This window comes from Primulina huaijiensis, chromosome 7 (assembly GCF_012295235.1).
Source record: "Primulina huaijiensis isolate GDHJ02 chromosome 7, ASM1229523v2, whole genome shotgun sequence".
NCBI classification, from domain to species: domain Eukaryota; kingdom Viridiplantae; phylum Streptophyta; class Magnoliopsida; order Lamiales; family Gesneriaceae; genus Primulina; species Primulina huaijiensis.
Genome location: NC_133312.1, coordinates 4,872,808 through 4,893,777, shown reverse-complemented (window position 1 = coordinate 4,893,777; position 20,970 = coordinate 4,872,808). Strand labels below are relative to the sequence as shown.

Here is a 20,970-nt window from a genome sequence, read left to right as displayed (position 1 = left end):
ATATATATATATATATATATATATATATATTTTCTCCAAGAGGGATACAAAATTCCACTAAAATTAAGAATGGGAAATTGCATCAATTCTTGCAAGAAAACCCTACAAAAAGAGAAGAAACCTCGTGAAAAAGAGCCGAATCGTGATGAAATTAATATTGAGGCCAAGAAGAGTGGGAAAACGAGCTTAAAAATAGTGCTGACAAAGGATGAATTGGAGTGGCTTCTGCTTGAGGTGAAAAACACAGGAGGGAAAAGGCTTGAAGATGTTTTGAAAGAGATACAAAGAAGTAGGGAAAATGGTTTGGTTTGGAGGCCTCGTTTGGATAGCATTATTGAAGAAATGCAAGAGGATACGGAATAATGGAGATATACATACATACATACATACATACATAGACGAGTTGAGTTATTTTACTTCTTGTCCATTTTAGTTATCTTATTATATTTTTATGTCACCCTTTTCTTTTCTTTTCTTTTCTTTATGTGGGTTGTATTAAATTTTTGGATGTGTTTCATGATATGTAGACATGAGACGTATATGCAATAGCGGAGTCAGAAATATGGGATTAGAATTTTAAACTCTAAAATTTTTATTATTTTAAATTAATCTATCCGGACTAATATCATAATATTCCAAAATTATACAAAATTTACATATAAATTTTTCAAAAATTTTGTTTTAGCCCGAGTATTTGTACATATGGCTCCGCCCGTGCATATATGCAGTGAGGTTAAACGTATGCTCTAATATATATTAATTTGGTCCATTTAGTGTTGTGTGCAGATGATTTTGGTCGATTTAGTGTTGTGTGCAGATGATGAAACGACAATTTCGTTTCCCTTATTTTCATGCACATCATCTTTTTTTTTTCTTTTTTTTTTCCATCAATCTCTTGTATAACTTCTAAAGTTTTGTTGTTCCTTTTTTCATTCGAAATAACATATCGGTCATTTTAAGTTTTTTGGGAAAAAATCGAAGCTATCATTAACAATGCACTATCACTCCTCACTAATTTTTACAATTAACATAGGACTCATATTTTAATATAAACCAAATCAATTACAATAAACATTGTACAAACACGCAACGCACGTCAAAGCACTAACATATAATGTATAAAGAATCTACATAGTATTTTGATAGGATCAGTTTGCTTCATTTGGTCCAGATCAAGTTTTGTTAATTTTTATATTGTCCTGATCAATTGTTAAATTATTATGACACCATGTCAATTATGATAGTTATCATATTGCTCAAATTTTTTTTTTATCTATATCTATAATAATATATAAATGTCAATGCCAACACAGTCCTGGTACACAATAAATTACAAAATTATCGATATTCCACTAACTAATTACAAAATTCGACAATACTAACAATAACGACCATGTAGACTCGCAACACGTATATGGTGATGCTAATTAATTTTAGAGTAGTTCTATTGTGACGGTATCCAAGATCTATATTTGTTACATGTATCGACTTGATCTATATTTATCATAAAAGTAATATTTTTAGCATAAAATGTAATAATTTTTCATGAGTTGGGTTAAGTCAATCCGTCTCACAAAAGTATTCAGGTAGACGATCACAGAAGAGTTTTTGTCTTTATTTTAATAATGATTTTAGTTAGACATGCCTGTACCATTCTTCCGGTCAAGGCGACTTGGATTTGGAATTTTTATCGTGTGAAGCTAAGTAACAATTCAATTATCATCCGTTTAGAGCATGTGCAAGGGGCGAGGAAGACGTACGAGGAAGTGTGTCTTCTTTGCCTCTTGGATGGGCAAGCAAGAAGCACGCGAGATTGTAAGTGGGCCTTACACGGAGACTATCAGTGCGGTGATGTCCACTTTTCTTTTCTTTTTTTAGTATTTTTTTTTAAAATTAAATCAATGACCAAATGAATCTGGCCGTTAAAGACCAAAAAAAAAAAAAAAANGGGATGATCTGGCAAGTTGAAGATCAACGACCATATCTATCTCAAGCATAAAAAATTAATTTAAAAAATAAAATCATTAAAAAATCAAAAAAATTAGTTTTTTTTAAATAATGATAAATCACCAATGAATTTTTTTTTAAAATCCAATCATTCTTCTATAAATTAACTTCATTACACATTCAACAACTCACAATTTATTCTATTTTTACTCCAACAATCAAAGTTTTTTACTCTTTCATTTTATTTTCTATCGAAATACGAAATGGATCCATGGAGAAATGATTATATAGACACTCTTTCACCAATTTTTTCTCAATTAAATTCTCGTTATAACTATGACCAGATATTGAGATTTATGTTCAACCAAACTCAATTATCTTAAAATCCTAATGAAGTCCCTACTCCAAAACCAAAAAAGAAATGGAAGAACATTATTGTCGAAGATGGGGTGAAGGCGTCACAAGTAAATATTGGAAAGATACCGAAGATGAACGTCTCATAAATGCATGGTGAAACGCTTCTATCCATCCGATATTTTACAATGTTCAAATCAACGTTAGTTTTTTGGGGCTTGATTTGGAATGAATATAATAATTATGAGTTGTCAAATGGATGGAAAGTATGTATACGGAACAACATGCGACAACAATTCACGGATGTTGCGAAACGAATGTTCATATTCCAAAATAAGTGAAATGAAAACATTCAAACAAAGTGAATCATCATTTGAGACGACTGTATCGAATCTGATTTTTTTTAAAAAAATTCAAGCTCAAACAATGTTCGAGCAAGATTATTGGAGTTCATGATTCGATGAGAATGTTTGGTTAGTATTGAGAGATAATGAAGTTAGCAACACTCACATCAATATGAGATGATGTTATCAACTTTATTTCACATAATAATTGAATAAGCTCTTAGAAGATGAGAGTTTCATTTTGAAAAAAAATATTTAATTCATTATATTATTATAATAAGAAAAAACTCTCTTCAATGTTTTATAGTACAAGTTTATTATTTATTTTACAATTTGGATTGCAATGGGAATTTTCTACAAAAAGTAAAAGCAGACCATCTACCTCGTTTTTCTCTTCAATTATTGTTGGTGTAATAGTGAATGTCCCCAATGATCGTTGTAATATGAATATGTTTGTTTTCTTCTCAGAAAAAAAAAAAATCCGAACCAAATTAAATTATTATAATTGATATGTGGTTTAGTTAATTAAAATTTTAATCTTCTAACAGTTTTTAAATGTTATAGTATAATAAATAAAAAGCTGAGCATTACGTCAAGTGGGGGTGTAGCTCATATGGTAGAGCGCTCGCTTCGCATGCGAGAGGCACGGGGTTCGATTCCCCGCACCTCCATTGTTTGCTTTGTTTTACGCCATAATTTTCCATTTCGTCTTCCTCACGAACTCACAAAATAAGTCCATCTACATTTTCTTGTTCTCCTTGTACAACTACCAAAATCCGTCCATTTATTTTTCTTCCGTATGCTTAAAATTTGTCTCCAGAAAACCAATAATGCACATGACTCTTCAATTGTGTTGCTGCTTCTCCCCGTCACTCCCTCTTCCCACTTTCCACCCACCTAAACACCACCACTGTTGCTTTCTTTTTCCCACAAAGAACAGCCATCCCACTTCGTTTTCAAGTTTCCATCTTTCTGAGAACCTTGTTGCGGCACCTTAGAATTCGGTATCGTAGTCTGAGGAAGGGAAGTTAGTTTCTGAACTGTTTGATGATGAGTTGTTGGGCCGGGTTTCTGCCGCCAAGGATGCGGATGAGGTGCTGGATTTGATTGCGGAAGAGACTCTTAAAAATGGGGTTTTTTTTAGTGCTTCTGATTATCATTTGATTCTTTCTGCTGCGCTTGACCGTGGCAATGCTGAGTTGCCTCTCTCTGTTTTTTCCTCCATGCGCTCCAGCTTTGGAGAAGCTCTTTTATGAATACTGGTTTCTTAAGTGAAACTTATTGGGAGATATCTTGGTTAATTAGTTTTTTACCTCTATTTGTTGTAGAATGCATGCTTATGTGATGATTTGCGGTCACGTGCTTTGTGTTCATTCTTTTATTAGTTTTTTCTTGGGATTCAAATTATGTTCCCACCAAGTTAGTGAGCTTAAATAAGCAGAGAGGACCTATGAAAATGCTTGCATCCAACAAAATGAAAACCATTATATTTTCTGATAAAAATTACAGAAATGTTATACACTGGTGCAATCAGATAAAGAATTGGAATGTCATTTCTTTGAAATGATTCTATCTATCCTCATGATTTTGAAGATTGAAATTTTCTTGTTGCAACCACTGATATCTTTCTCATGTTGATTCTCCCCATGTGGATATCACGACTTTGGTTCTAATGTGCAAGATGGGGTGAAAATGCTACATCAGTTGAAAGATGGAGGTGGTCAAGGCCAGATGTAATTACTTACGCATCACCACTCAAGGGTCTTGCTGCATTATTAAGGGTCTCAGATGCCCTAAGAATAATTTACTGTGTTTGCCGAGTGGGGGATCACCCGTTGAAGAGGTATATTTTTCCATTAGATATAATTTGATTGCCTAGACTGTTAGTTGTAGAGGGTGAATTAGCAGAAGCAACCAATTTGATACCTGTTGCAGCATTTTCGGACCTACATTCTGTTGTTGATCATATCGATAAGTGAGAAATATGGCAGACTGGTCTTTGTTCTTGAATTGAGTTTCTTGTGTTTTCCTAATGTGCATTCTGACAACTTTATGTATACTTGTACCTTCCCATTTCGAGGATTGTAATGAGTGCTGATGATACAATGACGTGTGTATATGTTATATATAAAATCGTTACTTGTCTGTAGCTTTGACATTTTGGAACTTGGATCAATCTACAACGCAAGAGAGAAGGACCCTATATGAAATTAGCCATTGGTGAATCGATTAGATCTTCAGTTAGTCATATGTTGAAAAGCCACAAATGGCAGTTTATGTCAGATCATTTAGAAATAGTTATCTTGTTGATTTTAATGTGTGTATATTCTTGATGGAAGTGATTGCATGTTTCTGATTTAAATTCTTAAACTTTTTCTTGTTAACAACATTGAATATGACTACACAGTTTCCTTTTGGAATGGTAGTTTGATGCCCAACTTGTATGATTGCCGCTGCTGTGGCTCAACCACAGCATGGTATTCAGGTAAAGTGCATTTAATTTGTCTGTATGCTAAATCCAGTCATTATCCCAATACTCTTAGGGTTCGCTTGGTTCGTAGGATGTGATAATTGAATGATTAATAATTTGATTGATAAATGTTTGATATGATAAGATATGTAATTTGAGGGATATATAATATTACATGTGGTGTGAATTTAACAAGAGAGATAACATCATGATAAACATATTTATGACCAAAATACCCATCAGTTTCTACAATACATATGCACCAAACATCTAAAACACAAAACAAGAAAGTGTTCATAAAATTTATCTACTGTCAAATATTTTATGCATCAGATGTAACATCAAAAATCACACATAGCTTCAAAGCTGTAGTTTTTTTACGTTTTACTTTCGAATAAGCTTCAGAATTTTTCAGATCTATCCTAAAAAATGAGGATTTATGGTTGGCCCCTTTGAATTTGGAAGTCGCGATTCATCTGCGTTCCTCTCCACGCTTCTTCTGGAGAAAGAGAATTAGGTTTACAAGACCCGCTTGCTATTTTTTTTCATTGAGGTGTATTTTGGTGATCACGTCGTGTCAGTGTTGGTGACTGTAGCCAGATAGATATTGTCCATCTTCAAGGCATGGATTTGTTTTCCAATGTAAAGTTTACAAAACAAATCAAACAAAGTATTAATAAATAATCCGAGCTTAATCATACCTACCAAACCTGGCCTTAAAATATCTAGATTCTTTTTGGAAGTAATGCTGCGTAAAATCAGTGTTGAATTTTTGTTCTGTCTGCTGATTTTGATGTCTGTGAAGGAGAACATAGAATGTGTTTACTGCATTTCTTTAATTTCTATGACTACATTCACAATATAATTGATCACAGACGATGACTGTGCAACTGTTAAGCAAACTAAAGGTCTTTATTGAATAGTGTTATCCTAGTTTGTGAATTTACCAGTTTTGTCTAGTTACTTGTCCTTCAATTCGAGACGTAATTTAGCTCTTTTATGATTAAATTTACCGATAAATCAATTATGAATCAAGACCAGGGAGTATCTAAGTTTATTGGACATGTTAAATAAAGATAGGTTGTACTGTCCCATTGAAATCATTTTTATCCGTAATGATTTCCGGTGTATATCCTTCCTTTGATGGGCTTTTTACAATATTATTGATATAAATATTTTGGCAATTACCTTGCGAAATAATGTCACCCCAATGCTTTTCTGTAGGTTGTTTACAGCCACAGATGAATGGACATTGTAGTGCCCTGAGATTTTAGATTGAGCATAAATTGCTTTTTATTCTGTGGAACTAGTTCGCATAATAGGGTAATGCAAGTGTGATTATCTCGTATCATGATATTGTATGTTAGAGTCCTGTTATATGCTCCATCAACTTTTGTTTTGGCTGAATGAAAATGTTAGAATGTCACTATATGAAGTCACATCAACTTGAAATCTTTTCAGATTGTCTTGTTCAAAGTGCCGCTGCCAGTATGAACTAGTTTCAGGAAACATCCTCACCATTGAATCAGAAGAAATCGGGTAGGGTTACTTTCATTTTGATTTGTTTTCTTTTGTTTCATTGCCTCGTTTTCCTTTATATATACTTTCTTCTTGTCATCTTTATGATTTATGATATCAATCATGTGCACAACCTATATGGTATTGAGTTGGTATATCAATCATCACTGGCGAGAAACTTATTTTGTTTATTTTTTCTCCGGTAGGTAATAGAATAATCAGAATGTAAATACATATGGTGTTGATCCTGGGATATGCACTTTTTCTAAGGATCTCCTCCTACCGAACGCAGCTTGGATGTTCCTGCACGGAAACGAGCGCTACAGTTCTAGCAGATACTAAAGCAAAACATTCCAGCAGCAGTTTATTCCATTGTGGTACATATTTTAATATTAAATATAATCACATTTTTGTTCATACCTCTGATCATTGTTTTTTAGTTGATATTACAAGGTTCAATCCTAGTATTGTCCACTATTTCTCTCTTGCAGGTGGAGACTCCATCTGGGTTGGCTAGAACTAACAGGTTTGCTACTGAAACAGTTGATTTACCCGCTCAGGAAGGTGAAAGAGTGACAATTGCCCTATCAGCTCCATATAGTGTTTACTGAGTATTTGGCCTATTGAAATTGAGTTCAAGAGTCCCAAATTCTACCCTGAGGAGCCTATGTGCCTGAAAAATCGCAGGGATTGCCGAGAATCTCGACTATTGAGAGCCCCACAAAAAGATTCGGGCCCGTCCATATTTAATCCCTCTATATTATTTCATGTTCTTGCAATGCTGGCCTCAGGAGATGCTGCCTCTGGAATAATAGATCCTAGCTTGCCGCAGTTGATATCGCTTGCCGCAATTGTGGAGCAACTTTTAGTTGTCTGTTTCTTCCACAACTTAACAAGGCAAGTTCGTAAGCTGATAGCAAGTTGGTGTAAGATCTTTTAGGCATTTTTTAAAAAATCTTGTCATATTTTCATATCAAACAAGAGCTTGCTTTGGTCCTATCATCATTGTTGGGAGCAACTATGTCTTATGTGGCAAAATATTAGAAGATATGATGTTTGAGATGCTATACATTAATAATATTTGAGTTGCATCGTTACCTTCAAACAGTGGAAAATGCTTGGTCCTATAATTATTAATTTTATATGTTGTGATTCCAGCTACCTCAAAGATCAGTTGAGATAACGATCATTAGACAACTTCTGTCTCAGTACGATTTACTTGAGTCTCGGATAAGAGTGTTGAAGCAAGCTGTGGAAAATGAGGTACTCTTATTCTAATGATCGTATTTGTCATCGATGTAGAAAAAAACTCTGCTGCAGTTTTTATTTTCTTAATATAGACTTAAGATTCATGAGAACCCAATTTTTTTTAATTAAAATTAAAATCTAGGAATTTGTAGAGGCGACAACTTTTTTTGTGCAACGATCCTGTCATTATGCAGAATTTGAAATGGCAATTTGATTCTATGATGAAATTGTTAAGTTTATGTGTAAAAAAAGGTTTGGATGCTCGCACGAATGTGCCAATTAGAGAACAAAATTTATGCTGTTGGAGAACCTTCTTATCGGTAAGCTTTAAATCTTTCAGTATCACTTCTTAACTTCAATACCAATTTTTTCTTTTTTATAATCGGACCGACAAGCTTCATTTTTGTTTACTCAACTAGCATTTGCATTCTTCTTTTATCGCTAGAAAAAGTAAAGTCAAAAGGGATCGTGAAGGATTGGAAAGTTCCCTCAAGAATCGAATTGAGCTGATTGAAAGCTACGCCAGAGTATGTTGTACATAAAAAATCTAAATATTAAAAAATCACTCGAAAATGATTGTGCTTTACAGTTTTTTATGGTCTTTTCAGATTTCTTCAATGATAGAAATTGAAGTAGAACTGGATTTGCAAGTTCTTTCTGCCGAAACCGTCAGCAATGTGGTATCCACAATTTTAATAAAATATGGAGTAAATTCTCTCATTACAGACAAATATCCACACTATCTTCTGCAGGAAAATGTAGCTGATCAAATAAAGCAAATTATGGAGATTGATAATCTTGAAGAGCCGTGTCATTAAATATTTACCAATATTATAACAAGCAAAAGTGCCCTCTAATATGACCAATTTGTTTTTCATTTTATGTAGAAATGGAGACTTCAAGCTGAGGCAAACGATGAAGCTGAAAAGCTTCTTACCTCTTTGAACCTGTTTCTTCAGAACGACGTTGGATCTGTAGTCGATCAAGAACTTGGGGCATTTTGTTAATGTTTTTCATAGATTACAATCCCGAGTGCAGTGGTGTTTGGCTTCTCGATCGAACAAAGCACAAAGCACTAGTTTTATCAATTTAGACTTGGAAAAGTCATTCTCCATCTCGGCAGTCACATCACAGCATTGTGAAGAAAACACAAAAAAGGTGCACAGCCTTGTGAAGAAAACACAAAAAAGGTGCACGATTCTTTGAAGGAAAATGTGATTGCAACCTAAGCGGTCGATAGAATGTATACTTATTTATTATTGTTTATCACTTGTGTACTTTTAGGGGGTAATTTTGGAGAGCTGATACATTACAAGGTTCTTATGCTATTTGATACGTTTGTATGGTTGAAATGAGCAGACACATCATTAACTCGGTTAATATCATGGTAAATAAATAGTACTTGCATGCGATTTATCTAAGTGTTGGATGGTGAAACATAAAGTTGATAGGAGAAAGCTTCTTTTCTTATACAATGGAGGTTGGAGAATTTTTTATCTAATCTAAGTACTATTCATACAAGTGGGATTTGGACCAAAAATCATACGAGTCACTCTTGCTATCAGGCCAATGGATTTTGTCTTAGGAGAAGACGTTTTTGAAAGCAAAGAACATAAAAAAAAAAATCCCATTGACATTTGACGATGATTGAAGAATAAAGTTGGATGTTCAAAAGAATGGAAAGGAATAAAGACGTTTCAGAATTTAGCTTAACTTTGCTTGGAATTTCATCTCCCTTTCAAGCCTTAAGGGCTTATATTCGAATCTTGATGCCTAATCCAAATGGAGTGAAAAGAATTGTGAGAAGACATATGCTTTACTTGTTTGATCGAGCATTTAATAAAAGGTAAAAGAGTCGATTGTTTGTTTTTAGGCATTTACTAGAACTTTAAAAACAAGGAAAGACCATTTTTCTATGGGAGAATGGATACAGAATATTCTTCATTCGTTCGTGGATAAAGAAGAATATGAATAAATAAAGTAAATAAAAGCAAGAGAACTGTAGAATCCGAACCTCTCTATGCGACAAACCGCCATGAATGATGGCATTCCCGTAGTTTTCTCCAACTATATGGAAGTGTTCCAACAAAACTAAAAGATTGGATTTTTTTGAAAATAATCTTGGAATTTGCATGTTTGTTCACTTGATAGCAATGATAATCGATCTCAAATTCTCAATGAAAAAACAAAGTAAAAAAAAAATGATTAAATCATAAATTATATGTTTCTTTCCATGTTCAAGATTCTTGACTCCCAGGTGACGCAAAGATTTTCCGATAAACACCTTAAATATAAACAATTTGGCCCCATGCCCACCAAACAAAAAGTCCAATTTATGTGTCTAAAAATTAAAAGAGCGGAAATGAAATTATGAGCCTACCAAACACGACCAATGTTTAAATTTCCTCTCTTAGACATCACGTGCATGTATGTATATATAAATGTGGGTCGATGTACATATTCACAGTCTGTGATCTAAGCTCAGTCTTGTCCGAAATCCTCAGTCGTGTGTGCCAATATCGCATTAAAATCTTGGATTTGATATTTCCATCCACAAGAAAGATGCCGTCCAGTATATTAGTCACAGGGGGTGCGGGATATATCGGAAGTCACACTGTGTTGCAGTTGCTGTCGGGAGGATACAAGGCGGTGGTGGTGGATAATTTGGACAATTCTTCCGAAATTGCCATCAAGAGAGTCAAAGAACTCGCTGCTGAACGTGGCTCCAATCTCACATTTCACAAGGTCCGCTTTTCTCATTATGCATAATTTCTTTGGGTTATGTGATTTTTTATAAAAAGGAGTGATCTTGATATGTTCTTGGATGATTTCTGTTTTACTCATGCGCTGGATCTGTGATGTGAGTTTTTGGGTGATTTTGGTTTCAACGTGGAGAATGTTATATGTGTTTAGACGTAAAGATTCGATTGGGTTATGATAGATTTGAACTGATATAAAATAGATTGGACTGGTGCATGGAATGTAAGTATATCTGGCACATTTATTGCTTATGGTGTTGAGTTTGGTCGTTGATCGACATTCCCCATGTTGGAGTCAATCTCCGTCATATATAAATGTGTTAGGTGATTTTGCTGATTGTGCACCCTTAGTGTTATGTTAGTCGTGGAATACTTGACAATATTGGTTTGGTTTTAGGGTGTCGACCGTCTTTTAAAATAATGACCGGGTTGTGTTGATATTTTTACGTGAAAATCTTTTTTAAGCATTTTCTGATGTGATCATGAATGAGGTAAACCAGAGGAATGGTGTTAAGATCGTAGAATCTTTTAGCCTTCTATTCTAGTATCTAAGTTCTAACAACTTGCCTTATAATGGAAGTTCTGATAAACGAGGACAATTTTTAACGTCAGTTTTGATTTTTGTATTTGATTCCATATAGATCTTCGGGATAAGCCAGCAATTGAGAAGCTATTTGCTTCTGAAAAGTGAGTCTTCTTGAAGTCATGTTATGCAGACATCTTTATATCTGAAAAAAAACGTAAAATCAGCTTACAGTTGTGACTTGAATTATCTGGTACCCTCTTTTATTTTAATAAGGAAAACTGGACCAAAAATTCAATGTTAATTTTTTTTGGCCTTGTAGTTTTTTCCATAATGATGATGTTTCATTGTCATTCGGGTATTTGAATCACAAGATGAGCCAAATCTTTGAACACGATCCCAATGACCTTCTACGTTCACAATGGTTTAATTAAGTATTTGAGACGTTTTTTTGTTTCTGTTTGGCCCTTCCTAAACAGTAAGTGTTGACTTCATATTTGTTTCAAATGCACTGAATGAAGGTTTGAGGCCGTTATTCACTTTGCCGGATTAAAAGCTGTTGGAGAAAGTGTGCAGAAACCCTTGCTGTACTATGACAATAACCTTATTGGTACCATTGTTCTACTAGAAGTCATGGCTGCACATGGATGTAAAAAAGTACTCGTCGGGTTTACCTTTCTGCTTAATATTTTTCCTCATTTCCAGTTGATGTCTCGTCATAACCGGGTTTTCTTATATGTTATTTTCAGCTTGTATTTTCATCTTCAGCTACAGTGTATGGTTGGCCGAAAGAGGTGCCATGCACAGAAGAGTTCCCCATTAGCGCTACAAATCCTTATGGACGGACAAAGGTGATTGATTATTCATAAAATTTGATGTGAATGATTTGATAATAAGATTGTATAGTGCTTGGCTTCAGAATAACTAAAAAATAGAACCATCGCTTTCTTTGTCAGCTAGCTCGCCTAACACTAACAATTTTTCCAGCTTTTCATAGAAGAGATATGTCGTGACATTTACCAATCTGACTCAACGTGGAAAATCATATTGCTGAGGTACTTCAACCCAGTTGGTGCACATCCCACCGGCTACATTGGTGAAGACCCTCGTGGGATTCCAAACAATCTCATGCCTTTCGTGCAACAAGTAGCCGTTGGAAGGCGACCTGCGCTGACAGTTTTTGGAACTGACTATGGAACAAAGGATGGAACAGGGGTAAGTATGTACTATATGTCGCTTGGGGTTATATTTGGATTTGGAATACTTTGCTAATTCTTAATTTTCTGTTTTGATATTCACTACATGTCGATCTGAGTACACTTGGTTATTCTCAAATTTGTGGACAGTGATAAATATTATTGTTTAAATTCTGATTATTTTGATATCTGTGCCATGTAACTTCTCAAAACATTGTGTACTGCACTGCACTCAAGAATTCATAAAACTCTGTACACCACTGTTTGCATTTGCATTTGCATTTTAGTTGGGTTTACTTGCTTCATATTTGTCAGGTACGCGATTACATTCATGTTGTGGATTTAGCTGATGGCCATATTTCTGCTTTGAACAAGCTCTCTGACCCTTCTGTAGGTATGATCTCTGAGTAGTAGCTATTTTCTTTACTACCATGTAGTGTTAATTTTTTCCTTGGGACTCTAATTGTCAGGTTTAATGTGTAAATCGATAGCAGCTGCTTGAATTCATAGTTGGACTTGTATTCTTCTATGCACTGACGTTCATTCTTGTGACCAAAGACCAGCCTCTACTGCCAATTCAAACATTGTCTTACAGAATGTAGAATGAATGCAATTCTTTTTTCATTATAATCTAGATAGAGATATATACTGCCTTGAATATGAGGCTTCCCCTTTGATAGGTTCTTCGTAATATTCAGTAGATGGTTTCTGCTAACTGATTGTGTTTACTTTTCTAGCTTTATTTCAAAAGCAGTGGCCTTTTCCAGGTGTGGTATTGATGAAATGTGTGAAACTGCAGGTTGCGAGGTGTACAATCTGGGGACTGGGAAGGGTACATCTGTGTTGGAAATGGTAGCAGCTTTTGAGAAAGCGTCTGGGAAGGTAAGTTGTTGATCTGATACATAAATGGCGCTTTATACTTGTTTGTTTGATCCACACAACATACCACCTTTCGCTTCTATTGTTAATTCACCAGTTCGTAATCGCATGAATAATTATGCAGTAGTTGCTATCCAATAATTTAATGGCCACAACGATGATTTACTTCTACACATTGTCATTGACACCTCTTCACTGGTCTATAAATTTACGTGCATGTAACATTTTTTGCCTGCTCATGTAGAAAATTCCTTTGGTAATGGCTGAACGACGTCCTGGTGATGCTGAGGTCGTATATGCTGAAACTGACAAAGCTGAACGTGAATTGAACTGGAAGTAAGTGTTTCAACTACTTTTAGTCAAATCCTTTTATTGGCACCAGTAGCCCCAATCTCTCATGTGCGATCCATTTGTTTAGCTCACTGTATAGTTTAAATCCTTCAGATTCACTCTTATTATCAGTTTAAAGTCTTTGGGATAAACTCTTGCTAGCAGTTATCATAACTTTTGATACAGTGGTAAACACTTAGTTTGTGGTTTGAACTCCATTTGGCTTACAAAACATTTTATCATCTTTTGTGAAGGGCAAAGTTTGGCATCGATGAGATGTGTCGGGATCAATGGAACTGGGCCAGTAAAAACCCTTATGGTTACGAGGCTTCAAAATGAAACTGTGTCGCCCCCTAACTACATTGTCGTCCGAGTGGTCGTCGTCCATCTTGATTTGTCATGAATGAAGGTGTTGTGTTTACTTCTTTGCACCAAATCTTGAAACTGTTGTTGATTTTAGGCTGAGTTTGCCCAGTGGTATTTGGTATACTTCTCTTATATATCTTCTTCTCTGGGTTGTAATCTTTGAATTAACACGATACAAGATATGTTAGTATGTGTTGACAATAAATGCAAAGACAATTTGGCCAATAAATCCTTCTTCCTCCTTGCCTGATAGCGTTAAGTACTGCGCTTACACATATTTGATAAAAACCATTACATTCAACTATATATAAATATCCTATAATAGTTTTTTTCCAGTAGAAATTAATTTACTGAATTAACTTTTAAAATCCAAATTCCAATTTACAAAGAATGAATAAATTGTCAAGATGGATTTATAATATGAAAAAATATATTGAAAGAAATATTTTTAAAATGGAAAAAATTTGCATAGATTTTCTATAAAGAGAAACTAGTTAAGGTTTCATTTCTTTCCCAATGCAAATAGTTTACAAGTTCAACTTCAAATGCCCATGAGAATTTTCAAAATCATTTTGTTTATTAGAAAAGGATATATTTAAGGGATCTAATAGATTAACTGTTTTGAGTAGGTATCTTGTGAGACGATTTCACGAATTTTTATCTGTGAGACGGGTCAAACCTACCGGTATTCACAATAAAAAGTAATATTTTTAGCATAAAAAGTAATAATTTTTCATGAATGACTTAAATAAGAGATCTGTCTCACAAAATACGACTCTTGAGACCGTCTCATACAAGTTTTTGGTCCAAAAACCAAAATGTGTGTGAACCAAAATTTTTTTTTCCCTTATTCTCAATTTACAAAGGTGAAATAGAAATTTTAGGAAAAACCTTCTCCCGCACACTTTCTTACCCCCCTTTGTCTTTCTCCCAACTTTTCTCTTTCCCTAAACTAAGAAAAATAGTTCGAATTTGATTTGCGAGGCTCAAAATTGGTTAAAGTAGGAAGCGTACTAGGTCAAATTGTAATATATTAAATTTGGAGTGCGAAACTACTATTTTTAGTTCCAAAATTTTAATTTAATATAAACAAATTAAATAAATCATGATGATAAAATTATAGTCTAAATTAATTAACTAGTACGCTTGTCAATTAAAATATAACGGTAATCAATAATAATCAATGAAGAATTCAAATTCAAATAAAGGATTAAGTCACACTATGATATCAAACTTTATTGTTTTGACATGTGTTGAAATTTAAATAATGATCAATTTCTAGCAAAATCACGACGAAATCCATTGAATTAGTTATTAATCTATTTACTGACTTAATAATCATATTTTAATCTAGCAGTCTAACTATTTCTAATTAAATTTAATTTGATTTAAATGCATTAAATCAACAAATATGTAAATAGTTAATCAGATTATTCACAAGCAATATTAAATCAACATCAATCAGTAATTGAAAGTAAAAAATAATAGTTTATTGAAAATAAACCCAATACAAAACATAATATCGTCTCGTCTCGTAACCTTAGTCTAAATGAAATTAATTCATAAAAGCTAAACAAAGAAATAAATCAATGTTTGAATTCATTAAACTAAAATGGGTTATTTGTTGATTTTTCTGTTTAAGCAATATTTGGTTGGATTTAATGGAAAGTGTTTTTTCTAAAATTTATATTTAACCTTGTAAATTAAGAATAAGGAAAAATAATAAAGACATTTTGGTCCACGCATATGTCGGACAAAAAACAGTTGTCTAAATTAATTCAAAGATAGATTAAATTAAATTAAAAGTTGAATAAACCCAAAACTATAATCTTATAATACGATCTACAGTAGAATTTAATATTATAAAAGTCATTTCAGTATATCAAATCTGTACTTGAGAAAACTGGTTAAATGAACTGATTCAGTGCAGTGACATGATTATGTATTTCACATATTATATATGTCAATGCATGATGACCAAGAATATATATATTTATATATTTATCATGAAGAATAAAAAACAAAGGTTCTGTTGGATAAATACTTTAAAACATTTTTAATATTTTATAAGCCGAAAAAACTTAAAATATATGTTTGTATAAGATTTCTGTAAAACATTTTGTAAAATATTTTTAAAAAATTGTTCTAGAAATATAATTTTTAAAAAACAACTTATAAGTGTTTTTTATGTTTTTATAAATGAAAGCAATAGTTGTCCAAATACATATTTGTTCTTAAAATAACTTTTTAAAACTGATCCGGCTCGGGCTCCGGCTCCATCATTTTCAATTCATGACCTCAATTTCTAATTAAAGGTTTTAAAAAACAACGAAAATTATAATTAATCGACTTTCAAAGAATTTTTTCTTACATTTTTACGCTAGTTTTTAGATACTTTAACGACAATCAACACATCATTGATCTAACATGTTACAGAGGTCTGTGCTTCCTTCCTTAGAGAAGGTCCTAATCTTGCAATTTCAGCGGAAGAGTTCTGAATCAGGAACTTCACTTTCCACAACAAAGTGTGGAAATGCTAGTGTAATATCCCTGGAATTTTATCAACCCATTACATATTATCATCAAATTTATAAATTGTATGCATCAATTAACCTGCAATATATTGATCGATCAAAAACTTCCGACAAAAAAAATTTGGAATGTTTGCGATATTCTCTTTGTGGTATGTACTCAATGTACGATGTAAAAGTGAAAAAATCTCATGTTACATTGGATATCTCATTTCATTTACTTTTTAAAATTCATACGCGAAACACAAAGACTGTTGCACTCGATCTAATATAAATACTCTCCAATATTGACTAACCTTAGGCATGGAATAGTCATGTTCTTTATAAGAGAGGGATTTTTTGCAACCAAATCCTTCCATTCTTCTTCATCTATCTTCCCATCACCCTTCAAATCTGCCTCCTGCAGAGTCTACCCGGAAAATCAGTACAAACTACAAAGTTAATACCATTGCATGTTTTTGAGTAAAATTGATAGGCTATTTAATACCTTGTCCACCATTGCTTCCACAGCATCAATAGAAAGACACAGGTCTAGCTCGTGCTCCCTCAGAGTAGCCAGAACCATTTCTTTCAACTGAAAAACACGCGAAAAAACAGATAAAAAAGCCATTGGAATAAGCATCAGATGAATTAACATTGAGAAGGTATTAACTCACCCCTTCCCTTTCAATATAACCAGTGTGTCTAAGGTCATACAGCCTGAATGCAACTGTAAAGACAATATTTCATCAAGGGGATTGGATGTATTGGTCGAACATTATAAAGGAAAATGGCGTACTTAACGAACTAAAATCGCAAATACCTTCTATCTACAGCACAAAAAACCATAAAAAATTAGTTATATTATTGGCTTACAGGATATTTTTTCAGCTTCTGGAGCATTAGGGTGGAAGATGTGCAATGCCCGAACGAATTCTCCGAATTCAATCACCCCCTTTCGCTTTGCATCAAACAAATCGAATAGCTGCAAAGGCGATTGAATTAAATGTTATCCTAATTAAAATTTGTTGATAACTGCACAAATTCTTGAATTCAGAAGCTGATAACTGGGAATTGTACAAACCCTTTCTGAAAGGATATTCTGCTTGCTGCTGCCGTTGAAAATTGCAAGCAAGAAGTCTTCCTGAAACCAAATCACACCAACCATCTCAATATTCTAAATATGAAATAAGTACAGAGTGCGCAGTGAATGAACAAATGTGTTATCTGCGGTCCTGTGATCTGACGTATAATAACGATAGCAGAATTACTCTATGTAGCACTTAGTTATAGCTTTTGATACGGTGTGTGGAAGCCAACTTAATAAGCAATTTTAATACTCAGATAAACGAGTAGTCAAGACTCCAACTCCGATCCACTGGCATGTATTGATAGTTACTCGAGCTTCGAAAGTTTTTCAAATAAGTTCTTCATGGATAACCAAGTTGTCTGATTTTTCATAAACCAGCTGCTAAAACTGTTCTTTTATCCATTAACGTCAAGATTGAACTACACGTGCTTATGTCCCTGCTCGAAAATGGTTCGAGTTTCTCAAACTCTAATATAGCAGTTATTTGACTATTCACAAGCTCAACTAACTCGCCCCATAGTTTATTACTAAGACAAGACGGCGCCTAATAGTATTTGAGATTCGGTTGTTAATATCATTCAATTTTCCCTTAAACTGAGAGTACCTTGTGGATGAAATCATCATCAATTGCAGAACTACTTAATTGCTCAAACAGGATGTATAGAGCCTCAACCTCATTCACACTAACTGCAAATTAAATCGAAAGAAAAGTTTCAGATAGAATTACAAACCCCAAAAGCCTACAGAAGCAACAGTCGAAGATTCAACTGCAAGACTTTAGTTTCAATTTCAACTCACATACTGTCTCAGAAGCAAGCATGGCATGTTCCTCAAATTTTGGTGGATGTTTAGCATTTGAGGAGCAAAAGCATCTGGCAAGGGAACGCATAATAATCTAGTCCAAGATTTACAAAAGCAAACTGCAGCACCTACAACTGTTAAACAACTAGCATAAGGTGGCTGATCGTGTTAAAGGGGGCGAACAGTGAACACTGAATCCATTCAAGAATTGACAAAGAAGGGGTGAGCTTTTAAAATCTGGAAAACGCACAAAATTTTCTTTTTAATTTCTATGAAATAAACTACAAATGAGGAATCTTTACTAAATGTATATAAGAGTTGACTGGTATACTTCTGTACTAAAAGTTATACTCTACACATACGACGGTGATGATGCAACCAATACAGTGAATACACAGCATATACTGTAAAACCTTTTTGCCAATAATATCATATCTGCAGCCTAATACAGTAACTCCATGCCACTAATCTCTTGTAATTGATCATCCTAATCTGTTATTTACAGTATTTTTGCACCATCTGGTCATAATATACAATTACCAATACACTAAAAATGTAAACGTTTTTTCAAATCCATGAATTTTATTGTACCAAAGCTTGAAGATTAATTAAAAACTTAAAATATTCTTGAATTCTCAAGGATCAAACACGGGCTAGAAATATGGGAATTAAAGCTTTGACTGCATACACAAATGACGGAAAAATTGTTTGGCACTGAATCTATTCCCGCATCTTCATGTGCAGTACAGGAATGCTCCCACGTGAATATATGCTTCTTGAAACATTAACCACGCAGCTAAAACACATTCCAACAACTTTGATATATATGTAAAATGAAACAGAAAATTAAAACCTTTCAAAATGATATAAATATGCTTTTGGATCGAGTCACTTAACCATTAGGTGCCTAATTCATCCCCAATCAATTCAATTTTATTTATAACAGATTTCAAATACATATATGATCAGTTCGCTTTGAAATTTATACTTCAAATAAAATATATTCGCAAATGAAAATTCCAAAGAAAAGTAACTTCTATGTTACCTAGAAAAAAACACATATGTCCATTAAAAAATTAAATCAAGTGTGCATATTATATCAACTCGCGCCTCCACGATGTAAATATGGGATTAAAAAAAAATTGTAAGTTCAAGTAATGCATGTTTTTGTGTATTTTTCACTCAACGGAAGGAAACAGGAGAAAGATGAAGTGGACTTACCGGTTCACTTTTTCTTGTTCTGGTTAGCCGGAGTGACAGTTCTTCGTGAATCAAGGTTATTCTTTATAAAGGATTCTTCATGTTCTTTATCTGATTTAAATATTTGATTATTCATTGTTTATTCAATTATTAATCTGACGTTTTAGCATCCCCCGGCATTATTCATTTATTGTATTCAACATTCAACTACGGAAGTTTGAAACTGTCGAATTTGCTGTCAAAAGTTGACGTCTTTTGTTGAATTTTGATATTTTGTTTACGTGAAATACATAGTGATGTAGATCGGATAAATTAGGTGAGCTAAATGAACGATTCACGGGACTGAGTGAATTATTTTCGGGAACGTGGGAGACCGGATTGGAAATTTCCGGGCTCACAATCTACATACTCAGATAACAAAGAACGTTAGTGGACGCCATAATATTTTATGACATAACCACTCCGACGCTCAAGTCAGTTAAATATTTCTTACAAGAAAAAATACAATATAGAGCATGTATATTGAGTATGTGTGAGAAATAGTAAGGGAAATTGAATACTTCCAAATTAATAAAACATTTGTGTTCATAGAGGTACAAATAATGATGACTTTGTTTTCGATGTTCGGCATCTACTCAAGGCGTGATGGCTGCTCATATAATATTCTTTGACACTGCCACAACTGACATCTCATACTACCTCTGGTATTGTCACATCAGCCTTGCATTTGCTGAATGATATGTCAATGATTTCAAAGCCTGACTTCCCATACATATGGGTCCAAGATTGACACTTGTGTCAGGGTGTTCGAGCCATGATTGATGTGCGGGGTTGTGAACAAGACACTTAAGTCTTATTATATTGACTGAGCTAGGCTGAGCCCGGGCTCACTCGAACGTATGTTGGTCTGATTGTGTTCCCGCGTCATTACAGTTCCGGAGACGATATATGAGCTGGTTCTTATCCCGACCCGAATTATTGGATGACCTTGGTATTTCCCGGAAATCACATGGTTGGTTGATAAGCCTAAACATTTAATATCAATAGTTCTTTTTTTTTTTTTACCAAATATCAATAGTTCTTGTTAAGTTAAAAGTTAACGACAGAAATGACGAACAAAAACTGTGGATTCTTACTTTACAGTAAAAAACTTGAATTCCCTTTTTTTTAATATTCTTTATTTCAAATAATATTTTAATCACTTGTATATGTTCTAGCTGGAGTAGTTATTATTTTCTCATCATACACGAATTTTGATAACCTATTTTCGAAAGTGTGTGAGCCACCTTAAAATCAAGTGGTTATTAACGTGAAGAAAAGTTCGAATATTTTAAGTATATTGTGTTTTTTTTTTAAAAAAAATCGATTTAATTTTTTTAAAAAATATTGAACACGAGTTTTTTTTTTTTTTTTTTTTTTTTTTTTTTTTTTTTTT

General features: G+C 33.7%; 2 protein-coding genes, 1 non-coding gene and 1 pseudogene across 4 annotated transcripts; 3 read left to right on the top strand and 1 right to left on the bottom strand.

The window, feature by feature from the left end:
- The first annotated feature begins 69 nt into the window (after positions 1–69).
- On the top strand, positions 70–9,307 carry LOC140980828 (uncharacterized; annotated as a pseudogene).
- On the top strand, positions 3,244–3,316 carry TRNAA-CGC (transfer RNA alanine (anticodon CGC)). The gene has a single exon. It is a non-coding gene; the product is annotated as a tRNA-Ala (tRNA).
- Positions 9,308–10,219: 912 nt separating the features above from the next.
- LOC140981176 (UDP-glucose 4-epimerase GEPI48-like) lies at positions 10,220–14,163 on the top strand. Its single transcript, XM_073447481.1, has 9 exons — positions 10,220–10,630; positions 11,282–11,327; positions 11,685–11,820; positions 11,913–12,014; positions 12,151–12,378; positions 12,675–12,753; positions 13,159–13,241; positions 13,483–13,574; positions 13,823–14,163. The coding sequence occupies exons 1-9, from the start codon at positions 10,333–10,335 to the stop codon at positions 13,905–13,907; spliced, it is 1,149 nt and encodes a 382-aa protein (XP_073303582.1). The 5' UTR covers positions 10,220–10,332; the 3' UTR covers positions 13,908–14,163.
- A 2,001-nt stretch (positions 14,164–16,164) lies between these two features.
- LOC140981164 (calcineurin B-like protein 7) lies at positions 16,165–19,682 on the bottom strand. 2 transcript variants are annotated; one of them, XM_073447465.1, is made up of 9 exons: positions 19,557–19,682; positions 18,333–18,469; positions 18,139–18,221; positions 17,529–17,588; positions 17,321–17,429; positions 17,122–17,174; positions 16,953–17,039; positions 16,762–16,874; positions 16,165–16,484 (listed from the first exon to the last, which is right to left on the bottom strand). In XM_073447465.1, the coding sequence occupies exons 2-9, from the start codon at positions 18,421–18,423 to the stop codon at positions 16,415–16,417; spliced, it is 666 nt and encodes a 221-aa protein (XP_073303566.1). In that variant the 5' UTR covers positions 18,424–18,469; positions 19,557–19,682; the 3' UTR covers positions 16,165–16,414. The 2 variants fall into 2 exon arrangements, with proteins under 2 accessions (XP_073303566.1, XP_073303567.1); XM_073447466.1 differs by having other exon boundaries at positions 16,762–16,865.
- Between the last annotated feature and the right edge of the window lie 1,288 nt (positions 19,683–20,970).

Coding starts and splice junctions, on each gene's coding strand:
- LOC140981176 (XM_073447481.1), top strand. CDS start 10,333: ATGTACATATTCACAGTCTGTGATCTAAGCTCAGTCTTGTCCGAAATC. Junction 12,754..13,158: donor GCTCTCTGACCCTTCTGTAG/GTATGATCTCTG, acceptor GTGAAACTGCAG/GTTGCGAGGTGTACAATCTG. Junction 13,575..13,822: donor GAACGTGAATTGAACTGGAA/GTAAGTGTTTCA, acceptor TCTTTTGTGAAG/GGCAAAGTTTGGCATCGATG.
- LOC140981164 (XM_073447465.1), bottom strand. CDS start 18,423: ATGCGTTCCCTTGCCAGATGCTTTTGCTCCTCAAATGCTAAACATCCA. Junction 17,589..18,138: donor ATGATGATTTCATCCACAAG/GTACTCTCAGTT, acceptor ATTTGGTTTCAG/GAAGACTTCTTGCTTGCAAT. Junction 17,430..17,528: donor AGAATATCCTTTCAGAAAGG/GTTTGTACAATT, acceptor TCGCCTTTGCAG/CTATTCGATTTGTTTGATGC.